At 39.7% G+C, this 25,859-nt stretch overlaps 1 protein-coding gene across 3 annotated transcripts in view; it reads right to left on the bottom strand.

Annotated features, from left to right (window-relative positions):
- Positions 1-6,019: 6,019 nt before the first annotated feature.
- Positions 6,020-25,859, bottom strand: part of gnptab (N-acetylglucosamine-1-phosphate transferase subunits alpha and beta) — an 80,768-nt gene continuing 60,928 nt past the window's right edge. For 2 of the 3 annotated variants that reach the window (XM_078567658.1, XM_078567661.1), the window contains 8 exons: positions 25,480-25,679; positions 24,172-24,391; positions 22,948-23,061; positions 21,643-21,728; positions 20,745-20,843; positions 19,605-19,772; positions 12,849-12,939; positions 6,020-8,013 (listed from right to left, as the gene is read on the bottom strand). In XM_078567658.1, the coding sequence (XP_078423784.1) occupies positions 7,936-8,013; positions 12,849-12,939; positions 19,605-19,772; positions 20,745-20,843; positions 21,643-21,728; positions 22,948-23,061; positions 24,172-24,391; positions 25,480-25,679 (1,056 nt within the window). In that variant the 3' untranslated portion in view covers positions 6,020-7,935. The remainder of the gene's footprint in view (positions 8,014-12,848; positions 12,940-19,604; positions 19,773-20,744; positions 20,844-21,642; positions 21,729-22,947; positions 23,062-24,171; positions 24,392-25,479; positions 25,680-25,859) is intronic. The other variant, XM_078567659.1, reaches the window with a different exon arrangement.

Genomic DNA, 25,859 nt, shown 5'->3' with positions numbered 1-25,859 from the left:
GTTGAGACCACAATCAGATCAGCCATATTCTTATTGAATGGCTGAGCATGTTCAAGGGGCTGAATGGCCTACTCCTGCTCCTAATGCGTAGGTTCATATGTTTGTGAATCTATGACAGCAGAATTTGCTAACCACTTCCAGCGAAGTGTTATTTACTGTGATCAGGGGCGGAAATGCAACACCTTGTCCCATGACCACAGTTTTCTTGATGCTTACAGACAGGAAGAACAAGTTACAGACCACAGGAGGGAGAGACAATCCATGAGACTTTGAAGTTGAGTTTGTGTGTGAGCAACCAGCACAGCATCTTCAGCATAGAGGAGTTCTCTGATCAAGGTGTACGCTCTTCACTTTCAGTCTGGATAGATTGTAGAGCTTGCCATCTGACCTAGTATGCAGGTAAACTCCTTCCATATGTGCAGGGAAGGCAAAAGTCAAGAGCATGGAGAACAAAATATCAGACAAAGTGGGGGCTAGGACACAGCCTGTTACACTCTATTCTTCACCCTGAAACTAGCAGAGAAGGTAGGCCATCTGCTTATTTACTGTATCTCAATCCCTCATAATTTTGAAGATCTTGACTAAGCCTTCCCCTAACCTTTCTGCTCTAAGGGGAAAATCTCAATGGCTGCCACCAATTCACATCAAGGTGGGCTGAAGTGTCCTCTGCATATGCTCCTCTGAAAGGCAACGAGTGCCAAAAATCCTCCAGCTCACTCCACCAGCTTCAAAGTATGGCTTAACAGACACAGGAGACGTCCACTCATGACCTGACCCTGACACTTGCAGGGACAAGCCAATCATCTTGGCCAAACTCAATGCTGGATTACAGCTTATGGGGGGTTGGGAGGAAACTGCTGACAATAACACCCGCCCCCATTGCCTGGATGCTGAGAGAATATATTCCTTAGTTGGAGAATCTAGAATTAGGGGGTCATAGTCTTAGGATAAAGGGTCAATTAAGACTGAGCTGAGGAGAAATTTCTTCAGTCAAAGGGATGTGAATCTTTGCAATTCCCTGCCCTAGAGAGCGGTGGATGGTCAGTCATTGAGCATGTTCAAATTGAGGTTGATAGATTTTTGGAAACAAGGGATATGGTGGAAAAGTAAAGTTGAGGACAAGGAGAAACTTCGCATTAGCTGATGGTACAAGGACTAGAGGACACAGATATATGGTTTTGGGCAAGTGTTGTGGGAGGTGTGAGGAATTTTTTTTGATGCAGCAAGTGGTAATGGCCTGGAACTCGCTGCCGCTAAGGGTGGTGGAAGCATAAGTGATCAGTTATTTCAAAAGGGAATTGGATGGGCACTTGAAGGAAATAAACATAGGGCTACAGGGATAAGATGGGACTGACTGGTTTGCTCTATAAATGGCTGGTATGGACTCGATGGGTTGAATGACCTCCATCTGCACCATAAGTTATGATTCTACAACATCATATGGCTAATTTCTGCTCCTATTCCTTATGTTCTTAATCTACTAATATACAGACATAGAAAGTTGCATTTCTATAGCACCTTCCATGACTTCAGGATGTCCCAAAGAGCTCACAATCAGCTGAGTACTTAGGAAATAGTCCCTTTGAAGGCCAATCCAGGCAAGAGTTTCCATAATTCAGCACATCCTTCAGGATATGACCCAAGCTTGGTGACCTCTCCCTCCTGCATCCACCCACAGGGTTCACCCTGGTCATTAGAGCAGATGAATGCTGGTGTGTACAAGACTGTTGTACTAAATATCTGGAGGGATTCTTGTATTCTATTGCAGTCTTCCTCTGTATTAACTACACTCCCACTTTGATATTTCCTGAAAATTTTGAAATTGTATTTCCAATTCCAGAATCCAAATAGTTTCTGTAAACAGTGAACGACAGTGACCCCAGCACCACTGCCTGTGGAACACCACTTCCCATCATTTGCCAGTCTGAGTAACAACACATCCACTCTCGGTTTTCTATTGCATTTTGCTTCTCGTCCCCTAACTCTACACGTTCGGACCTTAGTTATGAGTCTGCTATGCAACCCAGCCATTGTGCAGTCGGGACTGAATTTGTATTTTACCATATTGTATAATCTTGCACATAGCAATGCCAGGAGTGTAGTGTGCAGAGTAAAGAATTTGAACCAAATCAGGCTGATGTACTTCCATCCAACTTTTCCTCTTCAGCTTTTTGAATATCTACATCCAATTGTTTGAAGAGAGCTGGAAACTGATATGAATAGGCCTGACTATCCTTGTGGAGAAAGTTTGGAATTTAACAATTAGATCATCAACAAGACTCATTGATTGGGTAAAATTTTGAGAATTTACTAGTTTGAAATGTTATCATTCACTGCATCACAAATTTTGGATTAATCACTACACTCCAATGTAAAACACTGAAAACCATTTGCTTTTGGTTTGGTCTCATTCAAACTTGACACAGAAAGCTAATTGTTTGTGGTGTTGGGGGTGGGGGGAGGGTTGGTAGAAAAGCAAACTAATGAAAGAAGGGATTCAGAGGGGAAAGAAATAGCAAAGACTCGTAAACAACTGCAGACTTTCGACTGACCAACAGTCCATGCTGAGCCTCCTCTGTGAATGTTCAACCAACATGATAAATGGCCCTTTGTCAATCTTGCTGAGATTGTAAAGCAAAGGTCAGTATTTACAATATAGAACTGCTCATGGTTCATACATTTTCTATTGATGTTTACCATTTAGAACAGTTTCTAGTATAAAATTGTACACCACTGAAAACTGTACAGGGCACCCTTGGCACGGCTGAAGGTATCGAAGCAGTAAAAGGATGGTCGGGTGAGATGAAGATGGGTGGGAAGAGGCATAAACCCACCTGTTGGGTTGAATGGCCTGTTTCTGTGCTGTAAATTCTATTGTACACATAATCAAATTCTCATCACTGAGTCAATGCAGCCTTCATGCTGCTGGGAGCTAATGGAGTGTATGACCAAATCTTGGATTTTACCCCCAATGTGTACTCCCACTGCAAGATCTACATAAAGATGGATGAGAAATTCATTGAGCCCATATTGAAACCAGAGGAAATGGAGTTTGTTGACAAGCCACCCGGCCTATTCAACATTTTCATCAACAACGTGGGAGATGGAATTTATATAAAATGGACTTGGGAGCGTCTGGGTTTTTATTGGCTGCAGTTAGAAGAGAGTTCAGGATGGAGAGGAGTGATGCCTTGAAGCAATTTAGACAGATGGAACAGATGAGAATTTTAACTTTGTGTTGTAAGGGGTGCCAGGAGCATGAGTTGGTGCAGGACAGGGAAAGGGCAGCAGAGCCCTTGGATGTGCTTAAGTTTATAGAGGTTGGAGGAAAGGAAGCTTGGAATACACTGGAACAGCTGAATCTCGGGGTGCCTCTCACACTATGAGCATTTTGGAGGCAAATGGGCTGAGGTAGGTGACATTAGAAGGTGGAAGTAGATCATTTTTATGACACAGAATATGGGGTCAGAAATTCAGCTTGGGATCAGACCGAACCCAGAGTTTGCAAACAGCCTGACTTGCCTTAGACAGTGGTCGGGGTGGGGAACTGAGTCAATAGTGGGGTTACCATGTATATGGCAATGTTTAACTGGAGAATGTTAATGTTGGCCCCATTAGCCAACAGGCTAATACCACAGAGGTGGTGGAGTGGTTGAGGCAGCAAGAACAACTTGCATTTAGATAGCACCTTTAACATAGTAAAATGGCCCAAGGTGTCCCATAGGGGAGTTATCAAACAAAATTTGACACTCAGCCACATTAGGAAATATTTGGACCAAAATATTTAATCAAGGAAGCGGTCTTGAGGAGCAAAGGAGGAGAGTGCAGTAAAGAGGGAGAGACAGGGCAAGATTGAAAAATTGTGGCAAATCGTGACTAGAATTTAAACATTCCTGCAGAGTCTAGAATGAGAGCAGCATTCAAAGGGCACCAATAAGGTCTTATGGAGCCATTACATTTTGTCCATTCTGGTCTTCATAGGTCCACTCACGTTTCTCCCTTTTTGGTGTCATTTAAAGGAATTGAGAACAAAACCTACAAATGTTCTTTTTTTTTTATTCATTCATAGGATGTGAGGATCGCTGGCTAGGTCAGCGTTTATTGCCCATCCCTAATTGTCTGAACGATCAGATAAAAGCAAAATGCTGCGGATGCTGGAAATCTGAAACAGAAACAAAAACAAAAGCAAAAATTGCTGGAAAAACTCAGGAGGTCTGACAGCGTCAGACCTCCTGAGTTTTTCCAGCAATTTTTGCTTTTGTCTGAACTATCAGTCCTGGTCATGGCCAAAATCTGTATCCCAGTTTGAAACAAAGGTCTCTAGATTGTCACACATAGACTTTGAACCAGCTCGAGGATGAAAGCACCAAATAAAAACTGACAATAGCTTGGTTACAGAGGCGGCTTAGTGTCAAAGAGCAGAGAAACGTCCTCCACCACTTCATCACTGTGTTTCAATTTTACAGAATCATAGAATAATACAGCACAGGAGGCTATTCAGTTCATAGTGCCAGGCAGAGCACACATACAATAGTCTATTGAGAACATGCTGCGTTCGATTACTGGTGGGTTAAATGAATTGCTAAAATTAAAGACAAGACCATTTAAATTGCCTGAGTATAAGGTTTACTTTGTAACTTAATTTAGATTTGTTATGGTTAGCTTTACTAGAAAATGTTTCATTACGATCTCAAATTGGTAAATGAGACAGAAGAGATCTGGTGTTTATGATTCTGATGTTGATTGGTTAAGTATATGAAGGAATTAAGTCATTTAAACTTTAAGGATCAACTTACCCAAACTATCTGAAAAAGAGTCCCACATGGACACAAAATGTTAACACTGTTTCTCTCTCCACAGACGCTGCCTGACCTGCTAAATTTTTCCAGCATTTTCTGTTTTTATTTCAGGTTTCCAGCATCCGCAGTATCTTGCTTTTATGTTAGGCCTCAAACTGTCAGATGAGATTTATATATTGTGGGATATTTGAACAGATTAACATCAGGATAACAGCATTAATTCTCTTAGAAATTAAGCTAGGAGTGCTATTTCCCTTGAAGGTGGCTCCTAAAAATGTTTTAGCAAAGAATCATATCAGAGCAGCACACTATTCGGCCCATCACAGCAGCACTGGCCCTTTTGAAAAGCAACCCAGTTAGGCCCCACTCCCTCTCCCATATCCCTGCAAATTTTGTCCTTCAAGTATTTATCCAATTCGCTTTTGAAGTAAATCTTCTATCCTATCAGGCAGTACATTTGGATCATATCAGCTCGCTGTGTAAAGTTTCTCCCTATGTCATCTTTTTTTTTTGTCAGTCATCTTAAATCTTAAACCTGCAGCCCCTTTAGAGTTGTACCCTTTATTTTATATTGCGTGTTCATGTCTTCATCCGACCAAAATACATTACTTCACATTTCTCTGCATTGAGCTTCATCCTTTCCACCAACTTGTCTATGTCCCTTTGAAGTTCTACAATATCCTCCGCACAGTTCACGATGCTTGCAAATTTTGCATCATCTGAAAACTTTGAAATTGTGCCCTGTACATCGAGGTGGTCTAGGTCTTAATACATAACAGGAAAAGCACGAGTCCCAACACTGGCCCCTGGGGAAATTCAGCTTGCCAAAGCTTCTTTGACAACATCCCCCATACTCGTCCTTCCAGGTGGTAGAGGTCACAAGGGCAGTAGACAGATGGGAACACCACCGCCAGCAAGTTCTCCTCCAAGTCACACACCAAACTGAACTGGAAATTGATCATCGTTCCATCATCACTGGGTCAAGATCCTGGAACTCCCTACGTAACAGCACCATGGAAGTATCTTCACCATACAGGCTGCAGAGGTTCAGGAAGGCAGATCACTTCCCTCTTTTGAAATGTAATTAGGGATGAGCAATAAATGCTGACCTTGCCAGCAACTCCCACAGCCTGTGAATGAATTCTTTGAAACATCAAGTCAGAACCCGATTCAGTTGCTAAAGACGTGGCTGCAAAATACCTGATCAAACACAAGAAACATTCCCAACATTTTGTATTTATTTCAGATTTCCAGCATCCGTAGTATTTTGCTTTTGTCTTAAGTGTGCATTTCAGGTCATTAGAGTGTGCAGACACCAGACAGATACCTTCTAATTCCGCAAACATTTTTACACGAGAAGCTTTCATCGCCAGAATACTCAGACATCACACTTGTTCAGTGATACTTCAAAATTTAAACTCTTAATTCTGCAAAAACAATAAGCTTTCTTCATAGTTAATTTACAGAGCAATATTTTTTATCTTTTTTAAAAAGTATGTTATTTTAAAAAAAAGTAACAGCATGCCCTTCACAAAAACAACAAGAAAATAGATTTATGAATAGCTGTGCTAAGATCTGGCTAAAGCTGTATGATTATAGCTATTTATTCTGATCAGATTTATGACAAGGGTGGATAGGTTATGACTGGCTCAAAGGATGTCAAATGAGTCAATCTGAAGAGGAGTGACAACTGGTAAAATCCATCTCCACATTTTCAGTACAACCGCACAGAGATGCCAAAACTACAAATATGACCAAAGAGTCACAGTGGAGACGCATCCTGGGAATCTTTTGCTGTTTCAAAAAGTTATCTATTGATGTGTGTCAATTTCAAGTATTTATCTATAAAAATTATGGCATCTTGCCAATAAAATGCTTAAAGGTGAGAAAAGATTTCCTGGTAAATGAAGTATGCTGATTTAGATTTGATGTTAATAATTTATATGCTATTTAATTTCTTGTTGCCAAAGCTGTATTTTAAATCAAAGACCAAAAAGATTCAAAAATTGTACATTTGCCCACATTTCAATGGAGATAAGACAATACAGTCTACTACTTAAAAAATATTAAAACATTTTCCCTTCAAAAGTGGACTCACCTGAAACAAAAAAGGCGTGCAAATTTATTTTTAGCCAATTCAAAATTGTAGCAACCACTCTTCTAAAATAAATAAATATCTAACACCACTGTGAACTGCATCAACCATGACAGGCACTTGGGTATGTTATCTGCAATGTGTGGAGAACTAGCAATTGATATGAAAAATGAGGTTAGATTCACACTTTTATATTTTGCTACTCTTGTAATACACTTATTGACTTATTCCGCATGGGAATCAAGGGACAGCAGCATAGTCATTTTACAGCAGGTCAGCATGTCTGCTGCATTCACAGGGCACAGTGCAGCATTAACAGTTCAGTTTGATACAGAATTCTAATATTATAAAGGCCCTATAAACGCACAGTGTCTTGCACATCTGCAGGAGTGTGATCAAATATATTCTCCACACTTAACTGGAGTGCATATTACAAATACTATATCAGCATCATTATCACCTGTTTTCCATCTGATTCAGGGTTCTTTGTAACCTTTGCAGTTTGTGTAAAGCTATGCCACAATCTTATTGCAATATAGCACAGGGGGAAAAGGCATCCTTGTTCTTTTATAGTGCAGTAGCCCAGCCCATCACCCACAACAGCACAACATGATTTCCATGAAGTATGTCAATATATTTTGCATGGAATGGAACTTGGGAGAGATGATTTAAAACAAATCCCACTAATTTCCTTTGTAAGCTCAGGTCTCATTATTGTAGCCCTCTGAGATGCTCTTACAATTTATCTGCCTGCTTCCAACAACCATTGGTACAGGTTAAAATGTCAATGGTCTAATGCTGATAAATCCAGTTGACAGTTAAGATCCAATCATTCCCATTCTGCAAAATTGCTCATTTTCTGAGTTGTACATTTCAGGTACATAGTATGGTGTTTAGCCATGAATTCCATTCCCCTTTGGTACATTCATAGACGCTTGTTCAGTTCCTTCAGTCAATTCTTTGCCATTTTCATTGTTGCTGGTCAGAAGTCTGAGTTCTACATTAAGAACTGAAGGAGTTGCTTGTTGTCACTGTTTTTTTCTACACGCTGCTTCGATCAGGAGCAATATTCATATACACCCGTCTTCTTGGGAAAATCTTTCGCTTTAGTGCAATCAACTGAAATAAAAAAGATAGATGACCTACTACAACAAGCAATCTGTGTCATGAAACAATTTCCTTCTGATGTGGTATTATGCTTATTTACGATAATCAGCTTTCACAGCACAACTAGTTGCACAGAAAGTATCCACTTTAAGTGGGATGACCAGAATGGTCAGTCATTTACAGCACAGAAGGAGGCCATTCAGCCCGATGAGTCCACGCCAGCTCCCCGCAGAGCAATCCAGTTAGTCACACCACTCCCTGCGACCCCCCCCGCCACGCTTGGTACCCCCCTAGCCCTGCAAGAGTCCATCCAATTTCCTTTTGAAATCATTGATTGTTTCCACTTCCACCTTGTGGGCAGCAGGTTCCAGGTTATCACTGCTCGTTGTGTAAAAGAATTCCCCCTTACATTCCCCCTGCACCTCTTGCCCAAAATCTTAAATCTGTCTCTCCCAAACCTTGTATGATTAGCTAATGGGAAGAGTTTTTCCTTGTAGCTGAATTTGTGCGCTCCCTTCCAGTTGGTAATCAGGATGTTTGTGTGGAAGGTACGTGTATTCCCTTAATCCCGGAGTGATTTTTCCTAATTTAAAATGAATTCCAGCAGCAGGCTTTTTGGTGATTTTTAAAAGTGAAGGAGGTTATTTATTATCACATACTTACTACGAAGGTTTAAAATGCAACCTTTCAACCACACGCAAAAACTAGATACAGGTGAAGTTAAAGCCATAATTATAAAAATGGAATTTATAACTCAGTCTCTATGTCGATGCAGGCCTGATGCTGAGTTAGTTGAGTTGAAGGTCTTTTAGAAACAAAGGATTCTCATGGAGTTACAAAGCCTCTTGTTGACGTAAAGCCAGGAGACTGGTTCTCAGGTGAACTTGGAAGCTGGAACAAGTGCAGTACTTTCGCTGCGTTTGAGGACTTTCAGCTATGATAATTGAGATGTTACAGATAATTCTGGTTTTTCAGATGTTTCTCAGGGGCTTTGGGTTTTTCCAGGATATTTTAAATTGCAATCCCTGAAAGTTAGTTTCTATCACATGACTGCATGGTTAACACTTCAGGGGTCCAGACCACCACGATACAACAGCAGTTAACAACAGTCATTCACTCTTCTCTCTGTCCCAACTTGAGTTCAAATATTCCCCTTTGTTCAATATGGCGCTCAATTTAGGGATCCCATATTCCTCAAACCTTGATTTATTCTTAAACAATTGAATGTTGAAGGTGGCTTATTCAGGTCCATGTTTAAATACTGGCCATACAATATCATCCTCAGTTTAAATGCCCATAGAGTCATAGGGGTCTACAGCACAGAAAAAGGCCCTTCGGTCCATCGAGTCTGCACCGGTCAAACAAGTACCTAACTATTCTAATCCCATTTTCCAGCACTAGGCCCATAGCCTTGTATGCCATGGCATCGCAAGTGCACATCCAAATACTTCTTAAATGTTATGAGGGTTTCTGCCTCTACCACCCTTTCAGGCAGTGACTTCCAGATTCCCACCACCCTCTGGGTGAAAAAATTCTTCCTCACATCCCCTTCTAAACCTCCTGCCCCTTACCTTAAATCTATGCCCCCTGGTTATTGAGCCCTCCACCAAGGGGAAAAGTTCCTTCCTGTCTACCCTATCTATGCCCCTCATAATTTTATACACCTCAATCATGTCCCCCCTCAATCTCCTCTGCTCCAGGGAAAATAACCCCAGTCTATCCAATCTCTCCTCATAACTAAAACTCTCCAGCCCAGGCAACATCCTGGTAAATCTCCTCTGCACTCTCTCTAGTGCAATCACATCCTTCCTATAATGCAGATTCCAGAACTGCAAGCAATATACTAGTTGTGGCCATACCAGCATTTTATACAGTTCCAGCATAACCTCCCTGCTCTTATATTCTATGCCTCGGCTAATAAAAGGTAAGTATCCCATATGCCTTCTTAACCACCTTATCTACCTGTCCCGCTATCTTAAGGGACTGGTGGACATGCACACCAAGGTCCTTTTGATCCTCAGTACTTCCCAGGGTCCTACAATTCATCCTGTATTCCCATGCCTTGTTTGTCCTGCCCAAGTGCATCACCTCACACTTATCCGGATTAAATTCCATTTGCCACTGATCAGCCCATCTGACCAGCCTGTCTATATCCTCCTGTAATCTAAGGCTATCCTCTTCATTATTTACCATCTCACTAATTTTCCTGTCATTCGCGAACTTACTGATCAACCCTCCTACATTCAAGTCTAAATCGTTTATATATACCACAAACAGCAAGGGACCCAACACTGATCCTTGTGCAACCCCATTGGACACAGGCATCCAGTCACAAAAAAGCCCATAGTCACATGTTAAGTTGCAGCCATCTTAACAGGTTTTGTGGCCACTTTCACAAATTATGATCTTACAGTTCATAATAAGGGGAGGCAGTGGCGTAGTGGTATTGTTACTGGACTAGTAATCCAGAGACGCAGGGTAATGGGGACCTGGGTTCGAAGCCCACCATGCAAACGGTGGAAATCTGGAACAACGACCATTTTTGTAAAAGCCCATCTGGTTCACAAACGTCCTTTAGGGAAGGAAATCTGCTGTCCTTACCTGGTCTGGCCTACAAGTGACTCCAGACCCACTGCTCTTAAATGCCCTCAGAAATGGCCTCGCAAGCCACTCAGTTGTATCAGACTGCTAAAAAGTCAATAAAAAGGACCGAAACCGGACGGACCACCCAGCATCGACCTAGGCACTGGAAATGACAACAGCAAACTCAGCCCTGTCGACCCTGACCTTGCTAACATCTGGGGGATTGTGCCAAAACTGGGAGAGCTGTCTCACAGAACAGTCAAGCAACAGCCTGACATAGTCATACTCACGGAATCATATCTTACAATGTCACCATCAGCATCACCCACCAGCAGGGCAGACCCAGCAGAGGTGGCAGTACATTGGTATGCAGTCGGGAGGGACTTGCCCTGCGAGTCCTCAACATCAACTTTGGACCACATGAAGTCTCAGGTCAAATATGGGCAAGGGAACTTCCTGATCACCCCCCTCAGATGTGGATAGGATATTTCCCGAGTCTAGGACGAGGGGACAGTGTGTCAGAATAAGACTGAGATGGAGGAACTTCTTCACAGAGAGGGTGGAGAACCTTTGGAATTCTCTATCCCAGGGGGCTGTGGAAGCTCAATCACTGAGCATGTTCAAGGCAGAAATCGATAGATTTCTGGATACTAGTGACATCAGGGGATATGGGGATAGTAGGGGAAAATGATATGGAGGTAGATGATCAGCCATGATCTGTTTGAATGGCGGAGCAGGCTTAACTGACCAAATGGTCTACCTCTTATGTTCCTATAACTTCACAGGGTGGGGAAGATGACATCACTACACAAATATAGGGCATAAAAAACAAAATGCTAGAAAATCTCAGCATTTGGGAAGAAACAAGAGTTAACATTTCAAGCTGAGGGCTTTTAATGAGTATTTCCATAATTTTCTGTTTTTATTTTCAGTGTCCAGCTTCCCCAATATTTTGAAAGGACAGAAATAGGCAACAAGGCCTGGATCCGAGGGCTAAATAGAAAAAGGGGACAACAGACTGAAATGTTTTCTCAATAGGGTAGGTGTGCCCAAATTGGAAAAAGTAAAAATGACAATAATTAGATTACCAACAATGCTTCCAATTGTGGAGGCTTACAAGGTGGGATTGGAAATCGGATTTTTCTGCAAAGCCATTCAGTGACCAGGATGTGGAACTGCATTCAGATTGTAGCCACCATTATACAATATTTACATTTATTTTCAAGGTTAACATTTACATGACAAGCATTCACTGGAATCAACCACCAAAACACCACCTACAGTTATAATGGGCACTGCGGGGAATGAAGGCAATTATAATGAAAAATCCAATAGGTGCGGTTGACAAAAGGGTTTTCAATGTGCTTTTGACATGTATTGCAGAGGTCCACTTATGCTTCAAGATGTAAATGTGGCCCTAAGAGTCAGAGATGCCTGCTTCAGCACACGCCAAAATGCCAAACCGAACATCTGCATCTTTAATCTGGAGACCCAACACTCAAGCTACCAGAGAATCTCTTTCATGACAGCTAATCGTGGAGATTCAGGGATAAATGACAGAAACACTAGTCCACTCATATGAGATAATGGAAAGTCCCTATTGACCATTCAGTGGCTTCATGACAAAGTACAGCCTTTTGTGCTATTGAATTTCTCTCATTAAGGTAGTGCTTTCCTTTTTGTAAGATTTGCCCTGTAAGTTCAGTCTGAGAAATTGATTACTTTTAACTGAAGGTGCACTGAACAAAGTTACTTCAGCTGCAACGGGGAGGTTAAATCAATGCAAGTGATTCCTGGACATATATCAGAAATTGTCTCCTGAAAGCAAGGAGTCCTATAAAAATAAATGGCACGGGACATTGCATTGCCTAATGAACATCGTCCCAGGGATTTTTTCCATAGTTAAGCAATGATCCTACAGTTAAGGAACATGGAGGATAAACAAATGAAAACTAATTAGAAATGTAGGACCACAGATTACAGCATAGTAGGCAGCCATTTAGTCCAGCGTGTCTATGCCAACTCTGCCAGAGCAATCCCACTGCCCATGCACTTCCCATTGCCTTGCATCTTCCTCACTGACTCCCCAGAGGGAACTGTCTTTACTTATCCACCAAAATGTCTCACCATCTTAAAAACATCTATTAAATCTCCTCTTAGCTGTCTCTACTCCAGTGCAACTAGTCCTCATAGCTGCAGTGAAGGGCTTCCATGAAGATCAGTTATAATGAAAGAGTATATATGAAAATCCAAGAGTTACGCACCTGTTCAGCAAAGAAAGACGAAACCGTGAAGATAATCAGAGTCACTAGTACACAGTGTGTCCAGAACTTCAACTTGTCTCTGTAAGCTCTCCTATAAAGGAAAGTTGCAATTCAGTTGGAGCTATCTACTGCAAGTTTAACGCTGTTAGTAGACCATGCAGCTAATTGGTGCATGAAACTTACTGTTGGGAACACAGGCTGGGCCGACAATGACATGGAGCATCAAATATCAACAGCACACAAAAGGGAGGGAATGAACAGTGCCAGGTATATTCATATTGGGTGGAGAGAAAGGGGATAATAAAAAAACCATATAAAGACTTCATGAGGTCACTTGTTTGCAGCTCCTCTCAGCAATTTGCAGAATCACTGACCAAGGTCTTAAAGCAGACCGAGTCCCCTGTCTGGATTATACATACCCAAGGGGAAAATTTGTTTACACACAAGAAACAAAAGTTTGGATTTTTACATAACGTAAGAAATAGGAACAGGAGTAGACCATTTGGCCCCTCAAGCCTGCTCCGCCATTCAATAAGATCATGGCTGATCATCTTGTGTTTCGATTTCCACATTCCCATCTACCCCCGATAACCTTTGATACCCTTGCCTAACAAGAATCTACCTCTGCCTTAAAAATATTCAATAACCCCGCCTCCACCACCTTCTGAGGAAGAGAATTCCAAAGTCGCACAACCCTCAGAAAAATATTCTCCTCCTCTCTGTCCTAAAAGGGTGACCCCTAATTTTAAAACAGTGCCCCCCTAGTTATGGACCCACCCACAAGAGGAAACATCCTTTCCACATCCACCTTGTCAAGGTCGTTCAGGGTCTTGTATACTTCAATCAAATCACCCCTCACTCTTCTAAACTCCAGTGGAAACAAACCTAGTCTGTCCAACCTTTCCTTATAAGGCAACCCACTCATTCCAGGTATCAATCTAGTAAATCTCCTTTGAACCACCTCCAATGCATTTACATCCTTCCTTAAATAAGGAGACCAAAATTGCACACAGTATTTGAGATGCGGTCTCACCAATGCCCTGTATAACTGAAGCATAACATCCTTACTTTTATGTTCAATCCTTCTCGTAATAAAGGGTAGCATTCCACTAGCCACCTTAATTACTTGCTGTACCTGCATACTAACTTTTTGTGACTCGTACTAGAGCAACTAGATCCCTCTGCACCTCCGAATTATGCAGTCATTCTCCATTTAAGTAATACTCTGTTTTTTTGTTCTTCCTGCCAAAGTGAACAGCTTCACATTTTCCCACATTAAACTCCATTTGCTAGATCTTTGCCCACTCACTCAAACTATCTATATCTATCTGCTCATGTCCTCTTTACAACATACTTTCCTACCTATCTTTGTGTCATCTGCAAATTTAGCTACCATGTCTTCACTCCCCTCATCTAAATCACTGACGTAAATTCTAAAAAGTTGAGGGTCCAGTACAGACCCCTGTGGGACTCCACTCGTCACATCCTGCCAATCAGAAAAAGACCCATTTATGCAGTCTCTGTTTTCTGCCAGCCAGCCAATTTTCTATCCATGCTAATATGTTACTCACTACACCATGCGCTTTCATTTTCCATAATAATCTTTGATGTGGACCTTATCACGTGCCTTCTGGAAATCCAAGTACAGTCTGCAGTCTACAGGCTCCCTTTTATCCACTGCACATGTTACTCCTTCAAAAAAACTCCAATGAATTGGTTAAACATGATTTTCCTTTCACAACACCATGCTGACTCTTCCCTATTGCCTTGAACTCTTTTAAGTGCCCAGCTATAACCTCCTTTAAGATCAATTCTAATAACTTCCCCACGACAGGTGTCAAACTAACTTGCCTATAGTTTCCTGTTTTCTGCCTTCCTCCTTTCTTGAATAGAGGGGTTATATTTGCTACTTTCCAATCTGTTGGAATATCTCCAGAATCTAGCAAATTTTGGAAAATTAACGCCAGCGCATCGACTACCTCATTAGCCACCTCTTTTAAGACCCTAGGATGTAGTCCATCGGGACCCGGAGACTTGCCAGCCTGCAGCACCCATCAATTTGCTCAGTACATTTCCCTAGTGATTTCAATTTCACCAAGTTCCTTTCTTCCATTCACCTCCTGATTTGCAGCTTATTACTGGAATGTTATTTGTATCCTCTATAGTGAACACAGAGGCAAAATATTTGTTCATTTCTTTTGCCATTTCCTTATTATCTATTAACTCCCTACTGTCACTCTCTAGAGGACCAACACACTTTACTTACTCTTTTTGACCATCAAACATGTAAAGCTGGATCATACTCAACTTCAGCTGATTTTTTGATAATTTTTAGCAAGTTCCTTTATAGCCTTATTATTAGCTATGCTTCGATCCATAACAGTGAATGGAAACGTAGAATCAACAAAAATCCTCAAATCTCTGCAGTGGACTATGTTTAATACAGCTTCAAACTTTGCAATATAAACATTTTGTGGTGTGCTCTCCAGCTCTTGACATAGGTTCACAAAGCTTTTACCTTCCTTGCACCACAATTCATTTATAATTCTATAACCAAAACAGGGAAATACCCTGTTCCTTTATCCATCGAGAGACTCTAATTCCAATCTTATGTCTCACTTTGGCAGAGAACTATCTCTACTGTATTTCTTCTCCCTAAAGGGAAGGCACCTTTGGGTAGAATTGGAGGAAGGAAGGTGGAAAAGAAGAGAAACTACAGCATCAAACGACAATCTGCTTGCCTCAGTTAGTAACATACTTGTCTGTGTCACTGTGGGTTCAACTTCCACTTCAGGGCTTGAGTAGAAAATTCCAGATTGATATTTTAGTGCTACACTGAGGCAATGCTGCATTGCCAGATTGAAAATTCTGAATGAATGGATGATTTTTCAAAGTCAAAAAACACCTTCACCTACGGGGGGAGAAAAAGCGCTCATCTTTGGAGCTAAAAGAAATAAAAATACAAGAAACAGCAGAAAGGTACATAGATTGACAGTGTTTCCAAATGCATTCCAAATATACTGACTGCTTTCATAAATGACACTGAAATACACCACTCAGGGCACTTGCATGTCGTTGCTAAACAAGACTATCCAGTTTCATTGCATTAGCAAGTGATGCAGTAGAAGAAAATTTGTTATGTTAAAATAACTGAGGTAGCTAACATACTGCCATATTATAAATGACAGACGTGAAAAAGCAGTTTCAGTTTCGATGCTGCAGGATTCTCACAAGCCTTAAATCGGAATTTCCTGCTCAACTTCAAAGTACACTAACTTTCTGATCCAATTTTCCAAATAAATATTCCACAAAAAAAGAGACAAAATTCAGTGAATGCAATAAAAATAGAAAGTGCTGGAAAAACTCAGCAGGTCTGGCGGCATCAGTGGAGAGAGAAACAGAGTTAATGTTTCGAGTCTGTATGACTTCTTCAGAGCAGTGAATGTAATGTTTTGCTGAACCATCCCTAAAAGGTTTGGTTGTAATAGCTCATGATAAAGTAGTCACCTGTGTACTCAGGTAGGAAAATGCAATGTTTTAACCATGACTAAATAATATAACATGTCCTACAGTTTGAAATCAATGATCAAGAACATTCAGGCCATTTATTTTGGTGCTAGTTAATAAAAGAATACACAATATAAAAGAACTATAATTTTACATCAAAATGCAAACATACCTGTGAAAAATATGAAGTATTTAAAATAGATTTTTGTATAAAATGGGAGCTTATGTACCACAAGATGTTCTTCATCTCCAAAGAAAATTTAGTTCACCTAGTGTTCTCTGCAGATTTTAATAGCATATTGGCAAATGCAGTTTTGAATAATCAGATCTCTCTCCTCCCCTAAAACATTTTCTTTCCACTGTATGTCCTTTCCAAGTTGTTCTGGTACAGTATTAAAACTGCTACAGATGTATGTGTTATCTTTTCATTCCAAAGCTCAATTTTCTTTTAAATTTCCATGTTTGAATTATGCAAAATTTAACACTTACTTGGATCATAGTGCATTACAAATTGTACGTTACTTGCAGAAGCTAATGTTAAAATTTTGTGTTCCCATGTCAGCTATAGCACATCCAAAGACAGAATGAAGCACACTGTACCTAACCCCAACAATGAACCTTGACCTCAACTTCTAGGGCAGATGCCGCTATCACATAAGTGTAACATTTTGCCATAATAGATATCTTATACCTCTAAAACCAAGAGTTTCAAATGAGGAGCACTTTTACACCGCAGGTCCAGGCCCACGCATCCTTTACAACCAGCAAAAGAGACATTCATGTCATCTGCTGGGCTGCATTTGAACCAAGGTTCCATTGGTGAAATGTCAATGAATAACCCATTACACCCAGTTCAGGGATTATTTTAAAAAGCTCTATAAATTTCAGCAGCACTACATATCTACAGGGTTTGAGGTCTTTGCTTGGCAAGAGGCTTGTGTAAATAGGGTAAGTAATTCAGAGCTCTGAATGTGCATGAGATTTGGGTAACATTTGGTCTGTAGAACATTTGGCATTTCTGTGGAGAATAGGGTTCTGGGATGACAATGATGTAGCTGGTCAAAAGCTTGGGAGCTGGAGGGGATTATAAGTGCAAATCAAGGAATCCTGGAACTCCCTCCCTAACAGCACTGTGGGTGCACCCACACCACAGAGACTGCAGAGGTTCAAGAAGGCAGCTCACCACCACCTCCTCCAGGGTAACTAGGAATGGGTAATAAATGCTGGCCTAGCCAGCGAAGCCCACATCCCTTGAATGAATAAAAAAATAATAAAGGGCATTTACCAAAGATTAAATTAATTCCAGCATTTGGTGGGTAATAGTAGCTGTGCTTAAAATGCAAAGTGATCCATCCCAATTACAAAATGAAGGACACACTAAGCAATTTGCAGTCGCACGATATTTCGGTTGGCAGGCGCACGCGGGAATCAGCAGCGCACCCGTCGACAATTAAAAGACCTATTAAGGCCATTAAAAAGATAATTAACCTAAATTTTTTGCTGACAACCCAACCTTACAGTTGGGGGGCAGGCGATAAGGCCAAGCTGCCTTTGCATATTTTTGGAAACCTCATCCACGGGTGGGATGAGGTTTCCAGCAAATAAAAATAAAATAAAACTTTTAAAATTTAATTTATAACATGCCCCTGCTCATGTGACAATCACATGAGGGGACATTTTTTTTAAACATTTTTAAAATCTTTATTTGCAATTTTTAAAACTCTTCATAAGCGCTTACTTCAAAAGGAAGTTGGACAGACACTCAAGGGAAATAAACTTGCAGGGCTATGGCGATATAGCTGGGGAAACGGGACTGACTGGATTTCTCTCCGGAGAGCCAGCATGGACTGAATATGTCGAATGGTCTCCTTCTGTGATGTTATTACTTCATGACTCTCATTTGAAATGTGTGTATCCATTTTAGTGGTCAAGGGTTAGCAGCCAAATACATTCTTAATTATATGTGCTACCATGATTATATTTATTTGCTTTGAAGTCATGACAGTCGCAATCATAAATCGCTTGCATATAAAAAAGGTAGCTTGTTTTGACACGAATAAATCACACCCACCTCATACTAATAAAGCAGAAAATATTTAGAATTAAAATTACTGCTTGATGAGCTTTCCCATCACATTACTCTAGAACTGTATTTAAATAGCTGTTTAATTGTCTGTAATTAAAGACTGATAAATGGTAAGTGTAAATAAGCTAGCAGCTCTAACCTACAGGGGTAGACTGAATATTAGTCACATAAGGGGTTAAGAATTATTTTTTGAAACAACACGGGGGGGGGGGAATGCTGGGTCATGGAATGGCTTACTAGAAACAATGGAGGAAACAAAATCCATAATAGGCTTTAAAAGGGAAATAGATAAATATTTGAGAAACAAAAATGTAATAGAATTTGGAAAACGACATGGGTGTAGGATCAAGTGTACAGCTCAGAGAACTCGAAACAGGTGCAATGTGCAAATATCATTTTTCAGAGCAATAAAATGAATGAATCTTTCATGTAGCGCTTAAAGGTTCTGTCCAAACTACTGACTGATTGAGAATTGGGTACACTTCTTTTACTGCTTCAGTCAAGTTGTCAATTGGGACAATCTGCCAGTTTTTATCCAAAAAAATCCCAAATGTAGTAAGATTCAAGTTCATTTCTAAATTTGGCCCTCAGCTTTGAAAATATACTGAATGGTGTCATGAAGTTTGGGGATTTGAATTTTAAGACAAGAGTAAAAGCCAAAGTTCTAAATGAAGAATTGCAGAGTACAGTACTCCCAGAGAAATGAGTCAGTTCAATTTTGCTATTTTTTGACAATCCCTACATTTTCTTACTAACCAGCATTGACAAACATGGCTTAAGAAAAATAACGAGGAATTATTTTCAGGCAATATTCATCCTCCATTACCAATTTCATACAAGCCCAAATTTTGTGCTAATACTTTTGGTTAGGCTACCAACGGTCACCATTATTATTGAGCGAATTTCCAGACCATGCGCACGCACAGGTAAGCGCAGAATCTGCCTATGAGTGCACGAGGATGCTACCTGGCGTTATCACCTAACTGGGAGGAAAGCCTAAACACAAGGGCTCCCAAGCAAGAAATAAAATTGATATTTTTATAAAAGTATATGAAAATTCTGTACAGAATATTATTTTCTAATGAAATAGGGTAGCACTCTGAATGACAAGTACCCGCTTAGATTTACCATGACCTTTAAAAAGAGCTTAAAGCTTCACTTACCATTCCCGAAGTTCATGCATATGGAGAAATCTGTTGCGGTACTCTCTTGGCAGTTCAAACTGGGATGGCACTGGGAACAATGATTCATAGAAATCTCGAAGCACTGCCTTCACTGTGGCTCCATCTTTGTGATTATGGTCAATGTTGTCATTTAAGCAAACAAATTTCCTGGAGGAACATGGAGAAACACATTTAGAACAACGGTCGATATGTCAGTGATTAAATACTTGAAAACACAGGAAATTACATCGGGTCATCTCAAATTATTCAGCTGTTCAGAAGTACTCATTGCATAATTTCAGTGCAATCTTAGCAGTTTATAAAGGTTGATTTTATTTGTGTTCACAGCCAAATTTGGTGCAAAATTTTTTTAATATTTGCCATCAGAATATGAAAGAGTTCAGAAGCTTTGCTGTTCAAATACTTTGTTCTCTTTCCAAAGTTGCAAAGTTACCCATTAATCAAAACTATTCCTGTATGAAAAGCAACTTTCCAAATAACTTCATGTAGAACAGGGCTTCCCAAACTTTTTCCCATTTTGAAGCTTGAAAATTGCAGTGACCCCAGAGTGAAAGCAAAGTGGGAGAGGATTTTTGGGAGCAAAAGGGGAGAGATTTGCGAGAGTGGAGGGCAAGGATTGAGTGTGGTGGGAAGTGTTTAATCTGCAGGTTTTTCACCTACCTTTACACAGGCATTTTTGCCGCAGGAATCAGGCCTCAAAGATCTGTCCATTAGGCCACGCTCACCAATAGGGAAAAGCCCAAAGATTTCAAGGGGTCTCGCAGCTGTTGGTATTCAGTTTGTGCTTCACAGTTTATGCTGCCTCGGAGCTTGCGTCCCCAATGAGACCCATAGTTTGGGAAACCCTGACATGGAATCTTACGGCACAAGAGGCTTACAGTGGTTCTCTAAGAGCTATCTACTTGATCCCATTTCCTTACCTTTACCCTATACCCTTTCATACTCTCAATTTATTGCCACATACAAGGAGGCCATACAGCCAATTCATAAGTTACATACAACTTCACTGTGTAACATGATTCGAGATGTTGCAATGTAAATAATATACAAAGAACAGTACCAGATATAACAACCCATTCACTGAATCGCTCTTCACTGTAATTACTTTCACATGCATACCTGGGGTTTCTTCGGATGTCATCCAATTGGCCAACAACATGAGAAACATTAGTACGAATCATTTTAAAAGCAATCTCCTCTTCCCCCATGATTTCAAACCTGAGTATTGAAAAGGTGAAAATGAATCAATGAACTTTTAATCAAAATGCTTAACAAAGATAACCCTTTACATATTCACATTCTAGGATGTGAGCAACAGTACAAGAGTGTAATCTGAAAGCAAAGCATATTATAGATTAAAATCTACAGTATAAAATGGTATGAGAAAGGTCTATCCCATATCTTCTCACACAAAACTCTCATTTATGTTTTGCCATCAGGCAGAAATATTGAACATAAATAGTTAGCAAATACAGGAGTTGACAAAAGTCAGTGGGAGAGGAATGTTGATTCTCTCATTTGAATTCAGCCCAGGCTAATAGGATGAAGTTCCCTCTCTGTAAGCTATAACGATTCTGCATGAAATTAACATGGCCTGTGTCAACCCAGCTTCTAGTGGGAGCAGATCTAATGCACAAAAAGACTCTCTCAGTATAAACTGAAAATCTTGCAGTGAAATTATATGAGCATGGTTGATGTGACAAATGGTGAAAAGGTACACAAGTGTACTGGAAGAAAGGTGAAGAGCAAGGCCTATTACTGGACAGATGGGGTTTCACCCTGAAACTAACATTGCTACTCCTAGCCTGCAAGTGCCTGATGTAGACAGAACTGTTCAAGATAGAAAAATAAAGTTTTAATTCCTTGTAAAAACATCCTCCACATCAAAGGATCATGCAAAAAAAAAATGCTGCTACAAAACCTGCAGGATAATGGCATTGGAAATATATGGAATTGAGTCTTGTTGTTTACGAATGATGTTTGGAGAAGAAAAAGAGAACTCAATTACTTGACATACTTGTATTTATTTTTATCCTTGTAAGTCTTGCGAATACGGTCAGTAACAGGTTTGCAATTCATCACAAGTCCTTTGGTCACTGGTGGCTATGGCAAACAAGATTTAAAAAGCAAGTCAAGTGTTACTTAAATAGGAGGACCTGCAAAATTGAACTTACCATATAAAATTTAAAACAAACTTGAAAACAATCCCCTCTCATCCACAGGTTAAATTAAAATGTTCTGGAAATCTCTCCCTAAACCTCTCCATCTCTCTCCTTTAAGGCCCTCATTATCCACCACCTCTCCTTCGACATAGCACCCATTTTTGTTTGAATACGCTTTTGTGATGTCCTATGTATATTAAAGCTGTTTCTGTTATCATAAAAATTACACTTAAAGGTCTGCATAAATTCAGAAGTTTCCATTTCTCAAATTTATCTCATTCTAATATCTCTTGCATCCATGTTGAAATTGACTTAGCCAGTTAACCTTTAAGAGTCATTTCACAAAATACTGTGAGGGAAGCATCTACTTTTGGTCTTCCTGTGCTGAATATTATTCAATACAGACCCAGCCAAAACAAAAAGAAATTATCCAGCACTCAGACATCGAGACATTACCACTGCTTCCATGGTAAATATTACATAGAATTCACATCCGAGAAATGCAGCCAAATGGCCAAGTCACAACTTGATTGTTCTAAATATTCTACTCCAGTAATAAAAAATGGAAATTGTGGCAACAAAGCATGATATATTTAAGAAAAAAACAATGTTGGTTGAAGCTCAGTCAAGCTTATCTAAAACTCATTAGAAGTTTCGAATCATTTGCTAATTGATGTGCTTTCAGCTAGTTTACTTTTAACTAGAACCTTGTGAAACATTAAAATGATTGCTCTACAGACAAAATAACGCACCCATCAAGGACATAGATAGAGAGATCCAACCTGTTTCACTACACAGTGACAGAAACAAAGCATTATGCTCAATTCCCACAATGAGTTTCCAATCAACATCATACCACAATAGATGCAGTGTGGAAAAGCCAAATATTTCCAAATAGAAAAACAGTATAGGGACAACATGACCAATTATTTTGGTTCCCACATGTACAATTTCTAGTGGCCTTATAGATAGGGGAAGAATCTTGGAAGCAAGTATCTAGACTCTTACGTTGGTTGGGCAAGTGCCATGGTACATAAGCAAACCTCAAAATAAAAAAACTTCTCCAATAAAAAAAGTTTACTCGAACGAGAACGTTTATTACTACATTACATCAAATGGCAGAATGGAGGGTGGGTGGCGGTTAGTTAGCAAGTTCTTACCAAGTTTGGGTCATAATAAGCCTCCTGGGTTGGAGGGACTTTATCGATTTGAGTGGCATTTGTGGGAAGCATCTTTGAGCAATTGATCAGCATCTGTTCCAGACCAGTTAAGTCCTGTATATATATATATGTAAAAAAAACTGCAATTAAACTATGGAAAATGTTGACTGATCAAAAGAGATTAGATATCCTCAATCCTGTTCTAGTGACCTTGAAGTATACAAAAATAACTTATCAAACATAATAATTCTGAGCCATATAAAACACTAACACAGCTACCATAAAATTTAGATCTTAATAAAATATACGTTCATCCACTTTCATTTTAGAAATAGGTAAATATCTCATTGGATATTTCAATTTTGAAATGTCAACAGTTAGCTGTTGCTTAGGAGATCTCCAATGGGATTTCCCAATTCTAAAGTGATGTCCGTCACACCAGCGCAGCTTCTTCAACTTGACTTCAGGCAAGTTTATAAAAATAAAATTTATACTTTTCTGGCTTTGTCGTCACAACTTCAGGTTCTCTCATTTTTATGGTCTCATTTATCATTTTTTCACCAGTCTAGATGTGCCTCCCAGTCTTTAGCAAGTTTCAACTTCAGGCCATCGACCTGGTCACAGTTATCATCCTGCCTCATTGCCACTGATGACAATAGGTATTAAAGCTTCCCATTGTTAGCTCATGGATAAAGTACAGGTATAAACTTTTTAAAATGATGCTTTTAAATTTATCTTACACCATTATAATTTTTATTATTGCATTATTACATGGATATGAAAAGATCAATACTATATTGAAATCATATGTAATGATTTTAATGAATATATTTAGTTTTGATTTTTCTTTGAGTTTCACTTGAACAGCAACATGGGCAATTAACTATCATTCCAGTTCAGACGTCTCAGTCACATTTAACTCCTCCGCAAACTGTATTCAACATTTTTTAAGCCTCTATATTTATAGTAGTTATCCAAATATGCACATTTTTCTATCTTAGCCAGCACAGTTCCTAAAGTCAGAAGTACAGTAGAGAACCAGAGAAAATAGCTCACTTTTTTAAACCAAACCCAAAACTAAAATGATAACCTAGGTGCGATCAAACGTAGAATTGTGAAACATAATGGTTTTGATATGTGTTTTTATTAGAGTACAAAGCATGCAGAGCTCGTTATCCATTTTTAATCACATGCATCGGGAAAGAGTAGGTGCAAAAGCTTTACCTGCAAGCTCAGTGGGAGCTCATGAATCCTAGTTGCTAGCGTCCGGATTTCTCGATCAGAGAGGATCCCTGATCGATCTGTGTCAACTTCATCAAAAACATCAGAAAGGTTTAATGGCTGCAGTGCACTCATTACATAGTAAAAATATGAAAATGCAAACTGCATGTCTTCAGAATGACGAACTTTGTGGTTAGAAGTCTGGTCGAAAGCCTTTGGAAACCTGTCCAGAAATAAAACCATTTTGATAATTGAATGTAACAAATATTGGAAATAAAAACAGAAAATGGTGGAAATACTCAGCAGGTCTGGCAGTATTTGTGGAGAGAGAAACAGTTAATGTTTCAAGTTGTGACCTTTCATCAGAATTACCAAATATTAGGCCCCAATTAGTAGCAAACCAGGGTACAACAAAAATATCAGTTACAAACAATGCTTCTTTCTGCTCTGTTTCTGTCAGTTTTCTTGTACTCTGTCACCTTCCTAGAGTTAACCGGCTTGCTACTTTAAAGTTGTGCAGTCCTTGTTACCATCCATTACCTTCCAAATGGCATTCTTCATTAAAGATTGAAGAACGAGTGAGCAGGCTTTTTTAATAGCCTGGGGGAAGGAACATGGTCATACTGCAGAGTCCAATTCCACACTTGCCAGAGATCCTGCACACATACTGTCAAGCAAGGGTCGCTGAATTTGGCCACCTGACCAACTGCAGGTCCCCTGACATTACCCAGTAGAGATCAGTAGAAATTTAGCACAGACCTAGAATTGAATTAGTGGCTTTCTTGATCTGTTGGACTCAGCTACTGCCCCTACATTATACTTCAAAACTAGTTCATGGGCATCCTGTGTTGTGAAAAGTGCTATAGAAATACAAGTCTTTTTTTCTTCTTATCCAGACCATCCTTGGGAATCCTAAGCTAGTATTCTGAATATTTCAAACATAAGAATGGATTTTCACAGAAACTGAAGCTGGTGATGCAATATGTAAATGGAAAAAGGACAAGCAATTGTTTAATTTTTGCTGGTCATCATTTATCAGTTCAGGTTTTTGGTACTAAGCATTGCATTACTTGGCACACTAAAATCATACATGGATTTAGTTCTAAATACATGACAAGGTTTCAGTAAGTTTTCAGCAACATCTTTGGATATATTTTAAAACAATCTTTTGTCACTTGCAATTTCTAAAATTAAAGGCAACGCATGCTGCAGCTAAAAATTAAAAGCCTATTAAAAAGTACAGGTAGAACCTATAGGTACTTCACAATAAACATTGTGAAAACTAGAAAGATAAAATTGTCAATATCTCACATAGCTTGAAGATCATCCATGATAAAACGGTCAATCATGTGAGGCATGTGGGCAGGAACTTTTCGAGAAGCAAATCCAAACTTTGTATTGAGAAGTTTATTTACATAGCGCAGTGAGTCTGCAAACGTGTCTTGGAGTTTTCTTCCCACTTGTTTATTGTCAGTGTGGTATGCAAGTGCCTTCTCCAGTTTTGTATCCTCCTGAAGTAAAATGTGATGGCTTTTGAAATATTTACAGGCTAAATTTTTAGATGCTCAGCATTTTCAAGTGGAGCTGGCATTTATTTCCTTTGCATAAAATCTACATTACATATATATTTAAAGATTGAATTCTAAACTATATACTTTTCTACTCAGTGATGTCAAATATTCCCAGAATGG

Source organism: Cetorhinus maximus, chromosome 22, assembly GCF_964194155.1.
Source record: "Cetorhinus maximus chromosome 22, sCetMax3.hap1.1, whole genome shotgun sequence".
NCBI lineage: Eukaryota > Metazoa > Chordata > Chondrichthyes > Lamniformes > Cetorhinidae > Cetorhinus > Cetorhinus maximus.
The sequence above is the reverse complement of the archived record's forward strand: the minus strand, read 5'-3'. Positions and strand labels throughout refer to the sequence as shown.